At 34.3% G+C, this 19,633-nt stretch overlaps 1 protein-coding gene across 1 annotated transcript in view; it reads left to right on the forward strand.

Annotated features, from left to right (window-relative positions):
- RYR2 (ryanodine receptor 2) overlaps positions 1-19,633 on the forward strand; it is a gene marked incomplete at both ends in the record, with an annotated part of 388,405 nt that overhangs the window by 310,969 nt on the left and 57,803 nt on the right. The window contains 11 exons of the mRNA XM_084261061.1: positions 1,435-1,516; positions 3,221-3,351; positions 4,507-4,827; positions 6,158-6,398; positions 6,803-6,890; positions 8,021-8,113; positions 8,468-8,638; positions 9,500-9,559; positions 13,730-13,864; positions 17,255-17,367; positions 18,937-19,033. Of these exons, the coding sequence (XP_084117187.1) occupies positions 1,435-1,516; positions 3,221-3,351; positions 4,507-4,827; positions 6,158-6,398; positions 6,803-6,890; positions 8,021-8,113; positions 8,468-8,638; positions 9,500-9,559; positions 13,730-13,864; positions 17,255-17,367; positions 18,937-19,033 (1,532 nt within the window). The remainder of the gene's footprint in view (positions 1-1,434; positions 1,517-3,220; positions 3,352-4,506; positions 4,828-6,157; positions 6,399-6,802; positions 6,891-8,020; positions 8,114-8,467; positions 8,639-9,499; positions 9,560-13,729; positions 13,865-17,254; positions 17,368-18,936; positions 19,034-19,633) is intronic.

Consider the following 19,633-nt stretch of genomic DNA (forward strand, 5'->3'; position numbering starts at 1 on the left):
CCTCATTAAATTATTTCTGTGAAGTGCATGAGTCTCTGACAGTATCCAGAAAAATCACTCTGGGGTTTAAATACATCATTTGTTCATCATAAAGCACTTTTCCAGGCATCAATATGTTCATATCTTGTATAATTTTTGATCTCTGGTTTGCTATTTGGAACTCAGTAATTAGCCTTTGATACTTTATTACTTGTTGATAGTCATCTGTTCTACATACCTCACACTGGTGTCACACACACAAGTTAGAATTCATAAACTCAGAAAGAATAATTAATCTAAATTTTGCTTACTTATTTTTGCTAAAGCATAAATAGAAAAGCTAATTTTCCTCACATATAGTTTCGTTACACCTTGTTAATAAGATTATCTGATTTGTACTACTCTGATGACAAACGTCTTGACCTGGTGCTTGTGCCTGAGAGTATTGCTACACGTACAGAGTAGTCTGTGGTCTGATCATGTACAAAGCTGTGTCAGTGTGCCCGAGGTTACTATTATTACGTAAAAATACTCAGTTCCAAGCTGAACCGACGTCATGGTGTAGTACAGAACCAGGCTGTCTTGTAGGCTTTCCTGGACCATTAAAGTTGAGTTGTGTTTTACTCCCAACATTTCATAGCACACTGGGAGATGGTATTACCGCTGTGGGAGAGGCTAGAAAAAATATATATGGAAAGAATGGGAGTGATGGTGTTCTCATTAGTATTTACTATTGTTACACTGTTACTGCAGATTACATTGGAAAAGCATTTTCTCCAATACATGTCAATACAAGTCTTACATTTTTGTGAATAAAACATTTGATAATTTCAAAACTTACTTTGGTGAAGTATTCATAAGGACTAAAGGATTTTTTTAATCCTTTGTCAATCCGAGTGTAGAGTATGTCGTATTAACTGGTACTTGTGTCTAAATTTAAAAAATACAAAATGATTAAAATAATTAAATATCTGTTTAACAGAATTGCCTTCCTTTTGTAATGCGTTTTGTACAAGGTGTTACATTTGTAAATTTTTCTTTTTTGTTTTTACTTTGATTTGCCATGAAACTTTAAGTGCTGCAGACAAACTAGAAAAAATTCACTGACATATTTTTTTATAGCTATTAAATAGCTATTACATAAATTCCCAGGTAATGCAATTAGATATTACCCATACAGAGCTGGTATGATATTAATTTCAGAAAGTTGGTGCGCTAATGAAATACTTTTACTATCTTAGCTGGTAATGTAGTACTGAAGTAAATTGGAGTTTTGATTAAAAACAAGGGCACTCAGGTCAGAAGGCTTTCTGTATTTAGAGAGTAATTTCTATGTATTACCTTCTATGGTTTAGTATTACTAATTCAGTTATTGTGAAAAGAAATGTATTTTGATCTACAGAAATCTATAGCAAAGAAAAAATCTCTTTAAAACTATGATTTTCTTCTCTCTAGTGGAAGATGTTCAGGTCTCCTGTTACAGAATATTGGCAAGTTTGTATGCTCTGGGAACCAGCAAGAGTATCTATGTAGAGAGGTAAGAAGAAAAAGTGTTGCTTTATTTTTAATAATTGCATTTATATTTAGCTTCATTAATAGGTGGTTCAGCAATGAATAGGGGAAGAAACCGTTGTTGGAATAATATCCTGAGAGAAAAAAGTTAAATGGAATGGACCTCAATTTATTATAACACACTGAAATGTTGTATTATACATTTGTCAAAAAAATAAATTTCTTAATTAAAACAAAAACTAGAAATAAAATTGTCTGACTACAAAAACTATCCCTTGACTTGAAGTTCAACTGGGGAATTGTAAGAATATGTCATTCAGCTATTGTTACAATTTTTCCTTATGTATTAACTGTGATGTATGTTTCTCTCTCATTGCCCTAAATTTAATTTAATTTGCCACTCATACAACACCACTTCTAGCTCAATTACCCAGGGAAATAAGGCTTTATAATTGCTTTTTTGTGTGCATCTGTGTATCTGCTAACCTTCCTCCAATTCAGTTCTTGAAACTAAATAGCTGCCCTATAGTGACTCGCACTGTTCTGAGGGAAGGCTAAACAAAACTCATACATTTCAGATATTGGCAACAGTAATCTATGTTCACATACCTGTGCGCTGTCTTTCAAATCAACCCATGCAGAACTCCGTGCCAGTCCCATGATCAGTCCTTTGCTTACTTGGTGGCAAGTGTCATAACGAAACATTATGAAAAAGGTGGGGGACCAGCGTTTGTATGTTACGAAATATACATCTGTCTCATTAATTTCATAAGGGATATAAAATTAATTTGTCTTGGTATTTGCAAACATCTGATGTGGGTTTGTAGTTAAGATGAAATAAGGCGGTGTAAGTGATAATTTTTGTGTATAGTTGTGTACAACCATTGTCACAAGTGAAAAGGACATATGGCCTTTGTGGGTGTAAAAAAAGTTCCTAAAATGAGATAAACTGTAGACTGAAGATGAATCAAAATCAGTTTGGATGCCTTTTTTTTTTTTTTTTTTCTCCACTTGGAGGTTCCTGTAACACCTGGAGTTCTGTTAGCTCTGTGGCTCAGCTTCTGCAGATACGGATTTCTCACATATCTAATATCTGCTCTGATCAACAATTGGAAATCAGAAAATAGTTTTAAATGTTCCCTGATTGGGGTAAAGTGGCAGGGGGTCACTTATTTTTTCCCCAGAAACTTGCCTTTTACAATTTTGATGAACTTAAGAAATTTTGATTATCAAATAATTGTTTTCACATATTTGAAGAGATTAAAGCAATGCTTTTCTGCAAAACAAAACCAATTTTCAACTCTCTGAAGAATCTGGCTTTCGTGACAGACCAAGGTCTGAAAAAGGAAATTTTATCACTCAGATAAAATTATTGTTGTATTTAGTATCTTGGTCTATTCACTAGCTTTTTCTTAATAGTAGAGATTATAAACTCAGTAAAGGTGAGAGGAAAGTAATAGAGCAGAAGACATCGTTCTGATGACTTTGGGTTTTCTCTGCATGTTCCTCATTTGCTCTCAGCTAAGTAGGCCACCTTTGACATTTTATGTTTGAACATTTCTTTCATATGTTAGTAGGGGGTTGCTGGACAATTTCTATTACCTGTTCTTCTGTATTGATCTTAATAATGTAGTGGCTTATCTCCGAGATGAACTCATCTTAGAATGAAAGTAAGGCTGGTATACAACTACCCCAAGGTGTAATCTTAATGACTTTTGTTAATTTACAGGCAACGATCAGCACTAGGAGAGTGCTTGGCTGCTTTCTCAGGTGCCTTTCCAGTGGCTTTTTTGGAAACTCATTTGAACAAACACAATATCTACTCAATTTACAATACCAAGAATGCGAGAGACAGAGCAGGTATTTCCAGAAATTCACATGGTGGTTATGAAAACACAAATTCACTATAAATGCCTCTTGTCTTAATACGTGCATTTTGGCATAGATTTTATAGTACAAAAATTTTCTTCTAATTTCTTGATTGTATTTGTTTCCTAAATCAATGGGCTGAGTCTGATAAAACTCTTTATGTTTCTAAATATACTGATATCTTGAATATATATAACATCAATATTTCTTAGCATATATATTCTAGCTGTTTTTAAAAATCTAGAAAGACAATCGGATGTATTTTCTTTGATTTTAAACAGAAATTGGAATTTATTTTCAACAACTACATTAAACTTTAAGGAGACTCTGTGATGGCTGTATAAAATGTATTTGGGTCTAAATAGGAGAAGAGACTGTTTCTACAGAAAGAATAGCCTTAGGCTATGTTGGTAAAAACATTTGGATTCACAGATTGCAGGCTAAATTGCTAATATATAGATATTTGTATATCACATTATAAATGTATGTCATGATGTAGATGTTCAAGAGCTAATTATTTTGCTCACAGACATTTATTTGTAGACGAAAGAAAATGCTTCCGAACGTAAAGGTAACGGTGATGCCTTTTCAGAGGAAGGAACTGATAATCCATATAACTTGAAAAATAAATATTTACAATCACAAATTCACCTCTGAAGGCAGTTTCTCTGAATCTGCTCTATTTGTTATGTCAAGCAATGGTCTTTTTTTCTTTTTTTTTTAGCATTCCAGATCTCATTTGGTGTGTAGTGGAGTGAATTGATTCCATTGTATCTGTTTGTTTCCTCAAGTGAAAAGCTTATGTTGGAAGAAATTCTGAAATTTAAGCTTTATTCCAAGTATGGCAAACTGCATCTGATTTATCTGAATTCATTGCATAATAATTACATAGTTGAAGCTTCCATATAGGATTTTTTTTTCATAGAAAGTTTTATTATTAATGCTTATATATAAACAGTTTATTGCTCAACTGTATGAAAGTACTTGGGTTTTGATTTTGTATTTGGGTATTTTTTCCCTTGGATCAGAGGGATACACCTGTAATTAGAACACAAAACTTGAATGGAATAGAAATGGAAAAAATACTTTTCGCTCTATGACTTAGTTTATTGATTATTTTTAAATTTTTATCTTTATTTTCAATAGTTCTCAATTTGCCTACTAGTGTAGAAGAGGTTTGCCCAAATATTCCTTCCTTGGAGAAGCTAATGGAAGAGATTGTGGAACTGGCAGAGTCTGGTATTCGTTACACACAAATGCCACACATCATGGAAGTAATACTGCCTATGCTATGTAGTTACATGTCACACTGGTGGGAGCATGGGCCAGAAAACAACCCTGACAAGGCTGAAATGTGTTGCACAGCCTTGACATCAGAGCACATGAACACTCTTTTGGGTAACATACTGAAAATCATTTATAACAACCTTGGAATTGATGAAGGAGCCTGGATGAAGAGATTAGCAGGTAAGATGTAAAAATAAATAGAGATAAGCAAGCATGTGTGTGTATATTCAGCACTCTAATATTACTCTGTGTTTAACCTGTTAAAGCTGGAGCAGGACAATGCTTGTGTTTTTATGTTTTGAAACAATATGATCTTGATGAACAAGAAATACTAATTATAAAGAGAGAAGTGTAAGCAATGTGATTCTGTCTTTTGATACATAATATAAGCAATACCTGATTTATTTCTTTCCCAGAATATGCACATATGTGTTTTGTGGTGTATTGAATTAAAGGACTATAGTTGTTTAGCCTATATTCATTATATTGCAGGTGTTACACAGTTCCTTGCCATTCTGTAGTGCTGGATCCTTAAAATATTGCATATATCTAACATACCTATTACAATGAAATGTGGAAATGCATGTCTCATTTTAGTAATCCTTACATGAAGTTCATTATGATAACACCTTAAAATTTATTTAAATCCAGTTTATGTCTCAATGTTAAAATCTTTAAGGAAAAGTCACTTCAGTGTTGTGAATTCAGTTTGCCGATAAGGCTTTCTTTTGACTTTTCAATACTTACTGTAGCAGTAATTGCATTCATGGTAGCAGACTGGATTCCTCATCTTCTGAGGGTTAGTAATGCACTCTAAGGATAAGTGGTAACTGCCTAAAATTCTTTGTAGTCTAATGGATATATTACAAATGGTTTTGCACTAATGGGCCCAGAAGATAATTTACGTATTCATTTTTATGAGTAGATTTGCAAAAAGCATGTACTAACAAGTCTCAAATGGCTGGTTGATGGATGGTTGAGTCAGTCTCTTTTCTGTCTACACACAAGCCTTCCAGTGTCCTAATATAGATGAGAAATACCAGCAGGATGTTTCAATAGGTTCGCAAATAACTAGAGAGTGCTTTCCTCTTCTACTTCACTCAAGATAAAATGCAAGGTTCAAAAGAGGAACCAGTGGCTGAGAAAACTTGTGTGTGCAATATGTGGCTATATATGTGCCCACCCATACACGCCATTACACAGCTTCTGCAACACTGAATAAAATTATGCAGGCAAATACCTATATGCTGATGAGATCCCAGTAAAGAGACATTAGAAATTTTATGATCTTGCAAGCTTAGCCTGTGAAGTTATAATTTCTGCCCTCACAAGTAAGAAAGTGAATTGACTGTGTGAAATCCTGACCACATTTAATTCTTGGCAAAAGTTCTGCTGATTTCAATGGGGGCAGGATTTTACTCCATAGCCTAGAAATAAGAGGGGAAGCGTAAAAGTTTGCATTTATATCTTGTGGACAGGTATGTATTACAATATTCATTGCCTTAAATAGTGTTTTCCCAGCCCATCATAAGCAAAGCGAAGCCACAGCTCTTAAAGACACACTTCCTGCCACTGATGGATAAGCTAAAGAAAAAAGCAGCAGTGGTTGTATCGGATGAAGAACATCTAAGAGCAGAAGGCAGAGGTGACATGTCGGAGGCTGAACTGCTCATCCTAGATGAGTTCACCACTTTGGCACGGGACCTCTATGCCTTCTACCCTTTGTTGATTAGATTTGTGGACTATAACAGGTATGTGGAGAGGGATAGGTCAAAAAAATCTCATAAAATCTTCCCGTTTATTGCTACAGTCTCTTGTCCCTTGATATGCCCAGTGCTCAGTGACATAGCTTTTGCTCTGCCTACAAATCATGAAGCTGATGCTTTATGACTTTTAGGACGAACTGGGGTCTCTTTCAGAAGAAAATGGGGAAAAAAAAAAAAGGTGCATTCCAAATCTTTTGGATTAGACCTAGGATTACTGTAGAAGGACTTTTTGGGTTTTGAAATAAGACATCAAAAAGCCATTGCTACCCAAAAGGATTAAAATTAATGTGCATGCTTTGTTTTGTTGCCTTGTAAAATGCTGAAAATTGATTTCAAAGCATAAAGCCAGTGAGGATCATCCGCATTTCCAACCTTTTACCAAATTTTAGGGCAAAATGGCTGAAAGAGCCCAACCCTGAAGCGGAAGAACTGTTCCGCATGGTGGCTGAGGTCTTCATCTACTGGTCAAAGTCTCATGTAAGTAATTCCTTGGTAAATACTTATTAAAATTATGTTTAGAAGTAGTGAGTATATCTTAAAAGTAATTCTCCAAATATTTTTTCCTAGGTGATACAATTTCATATTTCATAAATTTTACCAGTTAAAGATTAGACATTAAGAAAATACTCTTCACCAAAAAGGTTATCAGGCATTTGAACACGCTGCCAAGGGAGGTGGTTGAGTCACCATCCCTGAATGTATTTAAAAGATGGGTAGACAAGGTGCTCTAGGGAAATGGTTTAGCATAGAACAGGTATGGTTGGACTCCATGATCTCAAAGGTCTTTTCCAACCTTGTAATTCTGTGATTCTATGATTTCTTCTTAATTCTACTTCTACAATATTTACCATTGGTTCTTAAGTCTGAATCCTCTCCTTTGTATGCAAGAGCCAAGGGGTCTGCATTAAGACCTAATCAGGCACTATCTCTAACAGTGCTTGAGTGAAAATAAAACATGATTTACTACAACAAAAAGGAAAAAAAAAAAAACAGAATAGACTAAATATTTGCAGACATTGTATGGATCTCTGTATGGACTGTTGTCTATACTAAATTTATTTTCTTCCATTCTCTCAATTTTGGAAAAAAATGCCTTATTATTTATGTACTCGTGCTTGAATTTGACTGTAGGATTTATTCTGAACATTGCTTGCACAGAAACTGGATCATCAAATTACTGGTGTATTCATAAGTCCAGTCTTTTATTTAAAGTTTCTTCCATATCTGAACACAGTGGGATTTATAATGAGTTAAAAAATGGAATGGATTATTTACTAGTAAGAGAAAACCCAGACAATGTTTTAAATAAGAGGAGGAGTGAATTTTTATCATAGCCATTCCATAGCCAGAGAAATATTTCTCTTTAACATAGAAAAAAACAAACCAAAACAACTTCCCCTCAGAAAAATAACCACCCAACCCCCTGAACTATGTCATGTAAATAAAGCTGGAATTAAAGGCCATTATTGAACACCCATTAATATTTCTTTTCCTTGCCTCATCTTGTGGACTTTACAAATTTCTAGTTAATTTCTATTTTTATTTAATTTAGATAAATTCCTTAATATCCTAAGAGTTTCTAACTGAGGTCTTCAATATCTTTCCAGAATTTCAAAAGGGAAGAGCAGAACTTTGTGGTACAAAATGAAATCAACAACATGTCTTTCCTTATTAGTGACACCAAATCTAAGATGTCCAAGGTAGTGTAAAGATTTTATTTTTTTATCTCTCTGCAGAGGGAAAGGAGACAAAGGGACTTCAAAAAAGCACTTTATTCCTGGGTTTTTTTTTTTTGGTTTTTTTTTTTTTGTAATAATGTCTGCTGCAAAGACTGCACTGAGAATCAAAACATCATTGTTTGATAAACACAGTTGTAGTGGACTTTCAAGATATTGGTGCAAATTATTGGCAATGGTGTAATGGCAGTTCCATTGGATACAGTTGTAGCTGTATAGATAGTAAGGAAATTGTTAAACCAGAGATAAGTATGAGTTTCCAGTACAGTTCTTGTGTTTAATATGGGATTATTATTTTTTTAATGCTTTATGCTGCAGGCGGCAGTTTCTGACCAGGAGAGGAAGAAGATGAAGCGAAAAGGTGACCGGTACTCCATGCAGACTTCTCTCATTGTGGCAGCACTGAAGAGATTACTTCCCATTGGTCTAAACATTTGCGCCCCTGGAGACCAAGAGCTAATTGCACTGGCCAAAAATCGATTCAGTATGGTAGGTGCTCTTTTTGCACTTTTGTGAGGTAGAAATATTGTACTAATGAAGTTCTTTGAATATTCCCTCCCATGCTCATCCTTACAGCATGACCTAAATAAAAGGTAGGTAGTAATGTGCGTATTGCCCTCATTTTCAAGGACATCAAACATTTCAGTTGTAAACTCTCACTTTCTAAATGATGAATATATGAATACTGGTGGCATTCTTAAGTTAAAAAACTTCCCTCAGTTTTTAATGCTAAATTATGTTTGTTATATTTCATGAAGCTTGAATTTGGAAATGCAGATAAGTTCTGGATGTTTCTGAACTTCTAAATGTTGGAATTTCTGTAGCAATAGACAGATTTAGAGGATTTTCCTGTAGGAGTAAACTCACAATGCAATAATGCGTTGCAATTTGAAATATATTCCTTTCTCAAGCTCTATACTTTATACACCCTAGCAGCTTATATGACCTTCAGACAGCTAAATAGAACGTTTATAAAGGATAAAAGATTAAAAAAACCCCAAACATGGAAATCAAATCGGAGAAGGGTATGCTCATGACATGTTTCAGTTTGTCAAACTTTGGTTAAAATATACCTAAGTGTATGCTAGTAATTTTAATTTAGAATTGCTTTTGGTCAAATAGTGGACAAATATGAATGATGCCATCCAGACCTTGTTCTTGTGAGTTTTGATACAGCTAGCTCTGGCCTGATACAAAAAATATATATTGTCACTGAGAGCGAGGGAAACCTTTTACATTTACAGTTTTATTCCTCATCTGAGCTGAGCCCAAGGTTGAAATTTATATGGACATTATCTTTTCTTAATTACCTTCTATTACTAATTCATATGGTTTTTAATTTATTAACAGAAAGATACCGAAGATGAAGTACGAGATATCATTCGCAGTAATCTTCATCTTCAGGGCAAGGTAATCTATATGCAGTTTTAAAATGTTTTTCTTCCTTTTAATTCATTTCTTGATGCCATATAATCACAACCTGGGTTTGTTAGGATAACTTGTAGTTTTTCTTTTCTGTCAGTTAACTTGTTCATGTCAATTGTTAAATGTTTAGTTTTGAATGTGTTTGTATATGCATTAGAGTAACATGTGGCCCTTCAATCCCTGCCTGTGCACACCATTAATATGAAATTGGAGATATAAGCAAGGTCTATCACTGTTTAAACTCTGCCTTCTATTATTCAGGATAGAATCTGTGTTCAAAGTTACTTTGTACCAGTTTGAAGTGCATAGAAAAAGGAAACTGCCTTTTTGGCATACTCTGTGAAGTGAGAATTCTTCACTTTGCTCAGTTTTGTTGCTGGTTTTCAGCCTAGGGGAAAGAAAGTATTTTGGAAAAAGTCTAGATTTTTGTTATTCAGTTCCAATTAGTGCCAGATGAATAGCCCTAGGGAAAAAGTCCTGAACTGGCCCAGTGCAGTTGAACTGTTTATTGATGCTTCAAATAATGACAAAGAAGCAGCCATAATACAGAAGTGTAATAAAAAGATGTACATTTTTTCTCTATTGAAGGAAAATGGAATTGGATCTATGGATGCTGCTTTATTTAGGATTCTCCCTTACCACCTCCCCATGCCCCAGGTTTTATGCACATCAAGGAAAAAAACTAACTGCTATTTCCTGTGCTCATTAACTTGTTACAAGAGAATAAATGAGTTGGAAATCTGCCTTTTTTTCTGAAAGGATATTTAAGAATCATCCAGAAGTCTAGATTTCACTGCAGTTCAGTGCACGGCAATAAATGTTATTCTTTTAAAAAATGATTTGGTAATGGGGTGATTCTTCCTGAGTATTTGAAGATTAGTTTTTCTCCTGTGTATGTTTTCCATATATCACTACAATGTCAAGAAAGATTATGTGGAAGTTGGCGTTTCTGGGAGCTCACAAATAAATAAATTATTTTGCAAAGCTAGCAATTAGCATTTTTCATAAAATATTCCAAATAAGAGTCCAGTAACTTTAAGTTACAGGGATTTTATATAAAAAAGTTTACCACTGAAAACAGAAGTTGTGGTTAAATCCTAAAAGAAGGTTGAAATACAACAGTATATACTGAGAAGCAGAAGAAAGCACACAGGCAAAGTACTAGGAAGAAAAAAAACATGTATGAAGATCTTAATGAGCAACAGTACTTAAGCAATGTGCATGCTACAGACATAAAAACCTGAAGTGTGTGTTTTTGTGTGTGAACTCCAGTAATATTTTTCCTAATGATGAAAATAGGTGCTTTTGTTCTGACATTTTCAGTATGCGTGTACTATCATTTTTTGAGCCATGCAGTTGTAGGTCTTGCCTGGCATTTCCTTCTGCTTCTTAGCACTTGTCCCCTGTTTTAAACACTTCATTTTCTATTCTGTTCCTTGAGGATTACATTCTGCATACTGATATCAAGAAATTTCTGCCTGTTACTGCTATGTTGCCTGGGAGTAATGATACTTCTTAATACCCTGATCTGTGCTTTCTCTTCAGAAACTTCCTTTGCTTTAGTTAAAAGTTTGCTATTGTTCAGCAACATATCACCTCTTCTGTTCAGAACACATAAGAATAAAAGCGTTTTTACATTCTTTATATTGATGAAATTTCACAGTGCTGGATAGTTAAGAAGGATGTAATCTTAGCTAATCCAAAGTACACATTGACGGTTTTTCCAGTTGTAAACTTCTCAGCTGTATCTTTGGATTTTCCTAAATGTCAAGTAAGTTCCCAGGAGAAGATGATGTTCTGAAAGGGAATCACATAATACATACCTAACAGAGCCAAATGGCTGTATTAGCTAGATTTATTTTATAGCTATATACATATTGCTTTACTAACTTTGAAAAGCTCTGGGTTTGACCTGTGTATGAAAAGTAGTCAACTGAACTATGGACAAAATATGGCATTTCTAGGACTTCAAACATTTGATTTGTTATTGTATTTATTGTGATTTGTTATGTATTGCTAAGTAGTTTGTTCTCAGTGACTTGAAATACTTATTATGAATTATTTAGCACTGACACATCACAGAGTTCACACTAAACTTAAATGTATAACAGCTATTTAAAATTATAATGTGTAAGGTGAAATTCAGTAGATACAAAGTACAATATAACTCATTATGTAATTCGCTGGTGTCATTAATATTCAGTCAAAATAGTGACTGAATGAAGTACACATCAGATGCACTCAAGTATATTTCTCTTTAGCAAAAATGATGCCATTGTGCTATATACATACACTGCCTTTTTGTTGTCTGTCAGACATAAAACTAATGTAGTAGACCAAATAGTCTTATAAATGTGTCCTATTATTTAATGTCATGAATTAGTAAGTGACTTAGTCATAATGGTGTTTGTGTAAGGTGACTTTCAAAACAGGAAAAGTCCTACTTTTTGGAAAGGCTGTTTTTCTTTGAACCATAGCAATATTATTTCTTCAAATGGTGTTTTCTGTTAACCACTTTTGCTTCTCACGGACACCATATTCTGTCATTTATGTTAGAGCTAAAATGTAATTTATCTTGATTTCTTTTTTGAAAACGGCATTGTTTGAAAATCATGCTTCTGAGTCTTTAGCTGTTAATGTTGTGGTGTCTATTTCATGCATTTGTCTACCTTTGTCTACATTTGTCTTCACCCTGTCTCTGTCTTTCCTTTCCTTGCATGCCTGCATGCTGTTACTCAGTACCGAGCCTTTTATTTCAAGAAATTGATGACGAAACTTGCATTCATTTTGACATGGATGAAGCTCAAGTCACCAAAATCTTCTTCCAGCCATGCTAATTCACACCTTGAAATATCAACTACTCATACCCTTAGAAAACTACCTATACAAAAAAGCTGTACCCTGATAGAATGTGAGGAGTCCTCAGATCAAAAGACATCTCCACCTGTGATTAAAAAGTCTTTTGTGGACTATCCATTCATGATGATCCAGTCAAATGCTCACACCAAGACTGTGGATGTGACAGTTGTTAAGACATGGAAAAGCCGAAAGGTGGAAGAAATGCCTGCCAATTGTGGCTTTCTAGGTTGTAATAAGCTATTATTGAGCGACTGTGTAAGTTTATAATTGTTCCTAAAACTTCAGTAAAACGTATCCTAACATGTCTTGTGGAGGTGCATTAGCGTTATTGTCTCAGACAAAAATTGAAATCTGGATCCACAAAGATGTTTTAGAAGAGTAAGTGCTGAGTTTAAGCCCCATTTGCATCTGTAGGGTTTAGACTCTTAGATGTTCTCAGAATCCAGGCCAGTGTGACTTAAACTTAAATTGCATAGTCAGGAATGATCACTGGCCATCGATCTCCATGAAATGGGTTATGCATTGCATTTGTCTTCGGTGTCGTGGTATAAAAAATGTTTGCAAATTGTGTTAGGTCAGTGTTGATTAGTGGGAGCACTGGGGACACGAACCAAAAAATAGATAGTAAAAGAGAGAATCTGAGATCACCGAAATCTAAAAAAATGAAGCCTAAAGAGAAAAATAAAGAAACCATTTTGCTTCATATGGTTCTTTATAATTTGTAGGCCAATAAGAAAAGACATCTTGAATTCATTTTTCATAAATTCACTTTTCAATTTTAGCTAGTAATCAGTACAATTAAGATTTTTCTAAGCATTGAAAGAACCCCAAACCGTAAAATTAAAAGAATAGGTGTAAATAAGACTAATATTACTAATTTTCATAACTGAAAACTAAGTGATTCCAACTAGTAATGCAACAATTTAATAGTTCTTTGGATTAATAACTGGAAAATCAGTGTACGAAGTTATGTGTGCCTCTACCTCATATTCATTCCTTTTCCTTGAATAATATATTCATTGCTGGTGCCACTGCTATTTGTTGGCCCACGGTCATTTGTTTGCTCTTTGTATGATTATTAGACTTTTAGTCACCTGAAAGGTCTCAAGAAACGTTGCAAAATCAGTCTTTAATTTTGGTCTCCCAGTGTATCGACTAGCCATGTAAAGGTGTGTTGGGTTAGCTTTGTAAAGTGTTTCTGTTCTCTTCCTGAAACAGTTTCTGTACTAACTGAACTGTTTGACCCTACATATGGAACGTTTTGCCCTGGTGACATGTGAAATTTTTCTCCTGCAGCTTGAGGATCCCGCCATTAGGTGGCAGATGGCACTTTACAAAGATTTGCCAAACAGGACTGAAGATTCCTCGGATCCAGAGAAGACAGTGGAAAGAGTCCTTGATATAGCTAATGTACTGTTTCACCTGGAACAGGTAGGACACCATTTCTCGATTTCATTGCTTCTGAATCTAATCAAAAGCATTCAGCCTTTCATATGTACTTTCACCAGCTGTATTTATATTCTCTTTTTCTTTATTTTGATGGCTGTTGTTTATGTGCTTTGCCTTATATTTTGTAATCCAGTATTGTGATCATATTTGATCCCACAGCATGTTTTCAGCAGCTCCAGCAACTGTTTATTTTGAAAGGGACTAGGAAAGTGATACCTTTGTTTTACCTTCCTTCTGGTGCATATCAGCTAGCAGGAAGTAATCAATAAATTGCCCATGGATTGCAAAATGCGAGTAAAAAAAAATAATTATTGAAAAACTGCCTTTTTTCAAGGTATTTTGTTCAGATGAGATTTTTACCGTAGCAAGAATCTTAAGCTACCAACATAAATATCTGGTTAGAAACTACATATTGTAGCTGTATGGAATAGGACAGTCAGATGATTTGATACATGAACGTCACTAGTGGTGGCTTTCGAAAGCCATCTACTATGCAGTAGTTAAAAAAAAAAAATCTAAGAAGAGTGTCCACTTGTATTGACATTTCTGTGAACGTGGGCAAGAATCTATGTATTTAGAAAATTAAATTGAAATTCAGAAAATTCTTGATAATCTTTGATGGTCCAGCTTGCATACGTGAACTCAGACTTGTCCATGTTGGTGAATACAATGGCGTATACAAACCAAGATTAACCTGGCTATCTCAAATATTACTTGCTGCATTCAAGAAATAGTAGAATCAGAGTGGAGGAATGATATCTCTGAGATAGTTCTGGCACACTTTTTAAACATGTTTCAGAATCTGGCATGAAGCTCTATTGTTTAATATTTTTTGCATAAATGTGTGAACTGCCTGTGTGATCTGGACTAGACTAGTTCCATTTAAAAAAAAAAATTGTGTTCTTCTGTTTTATGTTCCTCTTCCCACTAGCACTGATGAAATTTTGTCTTTTGTCTCTGTGATTAAACTTGTTCCCAGAAGTAGGTCAATCAAGAATAAATGTTGGAAGTTAGATGTTTGTTGGTTGTTTATGTTTTTGGTTTTTTTTCCCCAGGAGGAGGAGGAAAGAGTCCATTATTTCTGTTTAAGTTTTTAATGCTTTAAGTTTAGAAGTGAAAAAAATCCCCTATGTTGGTACATCTTACAAGTTAAAGACTACTTGATAAATTTAGTTTTCCCTTTTTGCAGAGTTATTAGCTATTTTGTGAGTTATTCTGAGTTTTCTAGGCTTTCTTTTTTTTCAAATGTACTGAAGAAAAAGCACATTAACTTGAAGGGTATTCCTAGTGGCAGACATCAGCGCTGCTTGTTACACCATGAACTGTAAACTGACTGCATATAAATTTGCTCAGGTTTTATTTTCCTTTCCAAAGAGCATTTGACAATTCCAGAGAGCCCTCTCGTAGATTAGTTGGTTACACTTCAAAGTTTGGCACGGATTTTCAGACCCTGTGTCAGGAAGTTTCTGTATTTCAATGAGATCACTGGTTAAGTCAAGTAAAAATCTGAGAAATATGTGTAAGTGCTTGCATATAAACTGTGCAGGGCTTGATTGCTAAAGGTGACTTTCAGAGATCTTGGAATGCACAATGTTGATATGAATACTGGTGTCCCGGCTGTTGCGTCACAAAACTCCTCTTCATATAGTTTGACAGACTTAATATGGACATGCTTCAAATTCAGCAGCCTTACACAGTTTGATAGAATAAGATTAAGAGAAATCACTGAATTTTACCTGGTTTTGAATATGTGGGAAGCAATGAAAAAGTTACAGAATGTATATAAATCTTGCATATACATTGTGTAATTTGGAGAAACTGTTCAAGGGAGTGAAATCCAAGGTATGATCCTTGTGTGTTTCTTGTTCTGTCATAGGATCAATCTCACAGGTATAGAATCCTGTAGTTGTAGAGAACAGGATGGATTTCCATTTTAATAACAGATCCACATTTTAGATATTCCTTCTGATCAGACTTAAACATTGACTTATAGTGAAGTAAATGCTGGATGGTTTTACTCTGGGTACTTGGCAGCCATTTGTTTAGACTTGCATCCACAGCTTTGCTTATCATCTGTAAACAAATGCTCAGGTGCTTTTGAAACTCAAAATGGTTATTTCAATGTCTTTAAAAATAATGTATCTGTGTGCACTGGGTTTGTTTTTATGATAGTTGAGTAATCTTTTGCTCTCCAATTACAAATCAATATATATACATATTCTGAATGCTTTCCTTATTGCACTGGCAAAGATCAGTTCTTAGCATTGCCTTTCCATGCACAGCTAACTTATTTGCTTCTATTATTTTCAGAGAACTGCTTGTGTAGGCCGAGGCTATTTCTTTTGGGAAAGTATACAAAGTTTTATAGTTGTTTGTGAAGATATTACTAATTACCTAACTTTCACATTTGGGTTTGTCTGACTTGTAAATTATTAGCACTGACTTTGTTTTTTGACTGTGGATATGTTTGTAGTAACCTTTTTCTGTTCTAACAAACATTTTTCATATCTTTTGGAAGGAACTTGTTCCAAAAATTCACCATTTAATCTTACAAGTGTAATTATCCATTTCACCGAATGCTTGGGAGTATTTTAATCTGTTTAATTAAATGTTTGTTATATAACTATTAATATTATTTGTGTTTTGCTATAAAAATCCTCTTGGATAACTATATTTAGATTCAATATGAAGTTACATAAACATCATCATCGCTACCTGTTTTAAATAAAATGCTCTATTTTATTCCAAGGGAGATTCATCAAGTCTTTTAGGGTAGTGATGGTAATTTCAATTGACTCCTTGCTGAAGTGTTTTGGAATATATTGTGTTCATTCTAGCTATGCAGATTCATGGAATGGCTTTAATCTGAAGTCTTTGTGCCTCTCATTTTTAAAGTTAATTCCTTTACATTCTAGCTGATCATGGCAAATATTAGAAATGAAAGAGTAATTGCATTTAAGACAAATCTTTTAAAAGAATTATATGAGGCAATATGAAGGTGTACAATTTACCTGTGCCTATGTAAAGGGTTACATATAAAAGACAGAAAGAGGGGAAATTCTTTGTATTAAAAGTTCAGGTTTCCTAAGAGATGGCCTCAGTTATCATGCTAAAATATCTAAAAGATATAAGAGGTAGGATGGAGTAAAAAAGGAGACTATATAATGGGAAATGCTTTTATTTTCTAAACTCTGATACTACAATTTGGCTGATTATGTGAACTCTGTCTATAACACTTTTTCTGATTCATTAGTCTTCTGTTATCTTTCCACTTTGTTTATCTGTTATCTCACATTGTTATTATTATTACTATTCCAGGACAGTAGGGATATAGCATCATTGTTTATTTTCCTTGTTTATTTAATGTAACAGGTTGAGCATCCTCAGCGGTCAAAAAAAGCAGTATGGCATAAATTGCTGTCTAAGCAGAGGAAAAGAGCAGTAGTTGCCTGCTTTAGAATGGCACCATTGTATAATCTGCCAAGGTAAGAGCTGTATTTGTTGTGTCTTTCAAATGGATTAATGTTCATGTAGTGCTATTTGGCAAGATCAAAAGGAAGAATAGCGTACAAACCGGTAATTGTTAGGATGCATGGTAATGTACTTTGTATATGACTTTCTTTTAATAGATCTAATTACTTTCTTCTAATATGTCTTCTGAAAAGAATAACAAAACGTATAATTTTAAATTTCTGGGTCTCTCTCCTCCTCCTCTTATTCCACCTGTTCCTCCTGGTATGTTTTCTTTTCTGAAAAGTTGACACCCTTCATAGGAGAGGAATGCAGAAATAGACCTTGGTGCCCCTGTAATGTCACTTTGGGAGATAAATTTCTTCTGGAAATATGCTCTGGAAATTAGCTGTGGAAATATGGATTTACCTTCCTTATTAGTTGCTAAATGTTCTATATGCAAGAAATAAACTATTTATCTAAATAGTTGTCTTTTTATTGTGCACTTCTGTGAAGAGCATTCTATTAGGTAAGAAGTGTATGCACATACTCCAGAAGTTTCACATCTATTCCTGTGGCTTCTGTTTCTCTTTGTTGTTCAGTAGAGAATGGGATCTATAGTCAAGCAAGTTTCAGAATCCTGAGATTCTGGAAAGAACAAACATTCATTCAGAGGACATCTTTTTTTTTGGTGCAATTGCTAAAAATAATTTCTGGAACATTTGGTTCTGATATTTTCAGCAAAATAATATTTTTTTGTTTTCCCCAGCATATACATATTATTACTATTACCATAGACAGTAGGATGAATCTTGAAGTTTGTCCCAGGAAGCACAAGGCATGAGAAACATACTAGCATGAAATAAGGCTTCTGTGATGGTTGAAAATAGAACAAAGACATTTCCATCTTTAGCTGTTCTTGCTTTAACAAGTAGGTCAGCTGCACATAGCTATCATTCCTGTATATTTTTTAATTCTATGTCTTGCTTTTTAGTATATGAGATTGGCAGTTATTTAAAAAAAGAAAGATGATTGACAACATTCTTCCTGGAGAATTCGTCACACATTCAATTTTGCTTTGAAACCTCAAGAATAAAAAAAAGAAAACAACAGTAAACATCATCATTGCCTTATCCTCTTTCCCCTAGCTTCATCATCCATTTAAATTCATGGAGTTTGGGAAAAAAGGTGCATTATTTTAGACATGCAATTAAATTGCAATTATTTGAACACAATACAGAGTTATCTATTGCTGTTAAGACGTAAATTAAAATAACTTTTTGTATGAATAATAGCTCACTGATGTGGCAAAGCAATTTTAAATTTTATTCCTTACTTGTGGTTGAATATCTTTAAAGTTATATTTCTTATCTTTCTGAAATAATACTGGCCTTACAAGCTAATGGGACACAGTTTTGAATAGAGCATTTAAATATAAACTTAGTTTTTAAAATAGGTGCTTTCACCAGGTTTTACCATAGAAATTTTGCTTTCCTTTTAAATGGTAGTCATAATGACTAAACAGTTCAAGCTAAATGAAATTCATATTGACAAAATCTTTTCTTTAAAAGCTTACAACTTCTGTTTTAAATGTCCCTTTTTAGGCACCGAGCTGTCAATCTCTTTCTTCAAGGCTATGACAAATCTTGGATTGAAACAGAAGAACACTATTTTGAAGACAAACTGATAGAAGACTTAGCAGTACGTCTGGGTGCAAAGGGTCATGGGAATATATTATGGATGAATGTTCACCTTGTGTAACGATAATTTGAAGTACATATGATATATCATCTAAGCTATCTCTACCAAAGGTAGAGCTATAACCAAGTCACTCTGACAGGTGTAGAAAATTACAAGTGATGGAGACTCCAGGATCCCCTCAAGCAGTCTGCTTCAGGGCTTCAGTAACCTTTTATAAAGCTTTTTAAACTTTTGTCTCAATTATGTGGCAGTTGCTGTCATTCCCCTGTCTCTTATCTTCTTCCCTGTGGAGAAGGGGAACAGCCTATTCCTTTCTTTCTTTTCACTTAACCTTTATGTATTTGAAGACTTCATAACCCACATGAAAGCCATTTAAGTCAGAAGGTTAGAATATGAAGCTAGAGGAATTCTGGTCTTAGATTAATCAGGACCTTGGAAGCAGACAGAGTCTGCTGCTACTTTGCAGAAGAATCCTCTGATTTTTCCCAACAGTTACTTGTTCGAGCTGTCTCTTCAACCTGGTAAATCCCTGGGGTGATTTTCAGTAAAGTCTCATGTCCTCTTCCCTTATAGTTGTCTCTCAGAAAGGTAGCTCTTTCA

Source organism: Gallinula chloropus, assembly GCF_964237585.1.
Source record: "Gallinula chloropus genome assembly, chromosome: 3".
In the NCBI taxonomy this organism is placed as follows: Eukaryota; Metazoa; Chordata; class Aves; order Gruiformes; family Rallidae; genus Gallinula; species Gallinula chloropus.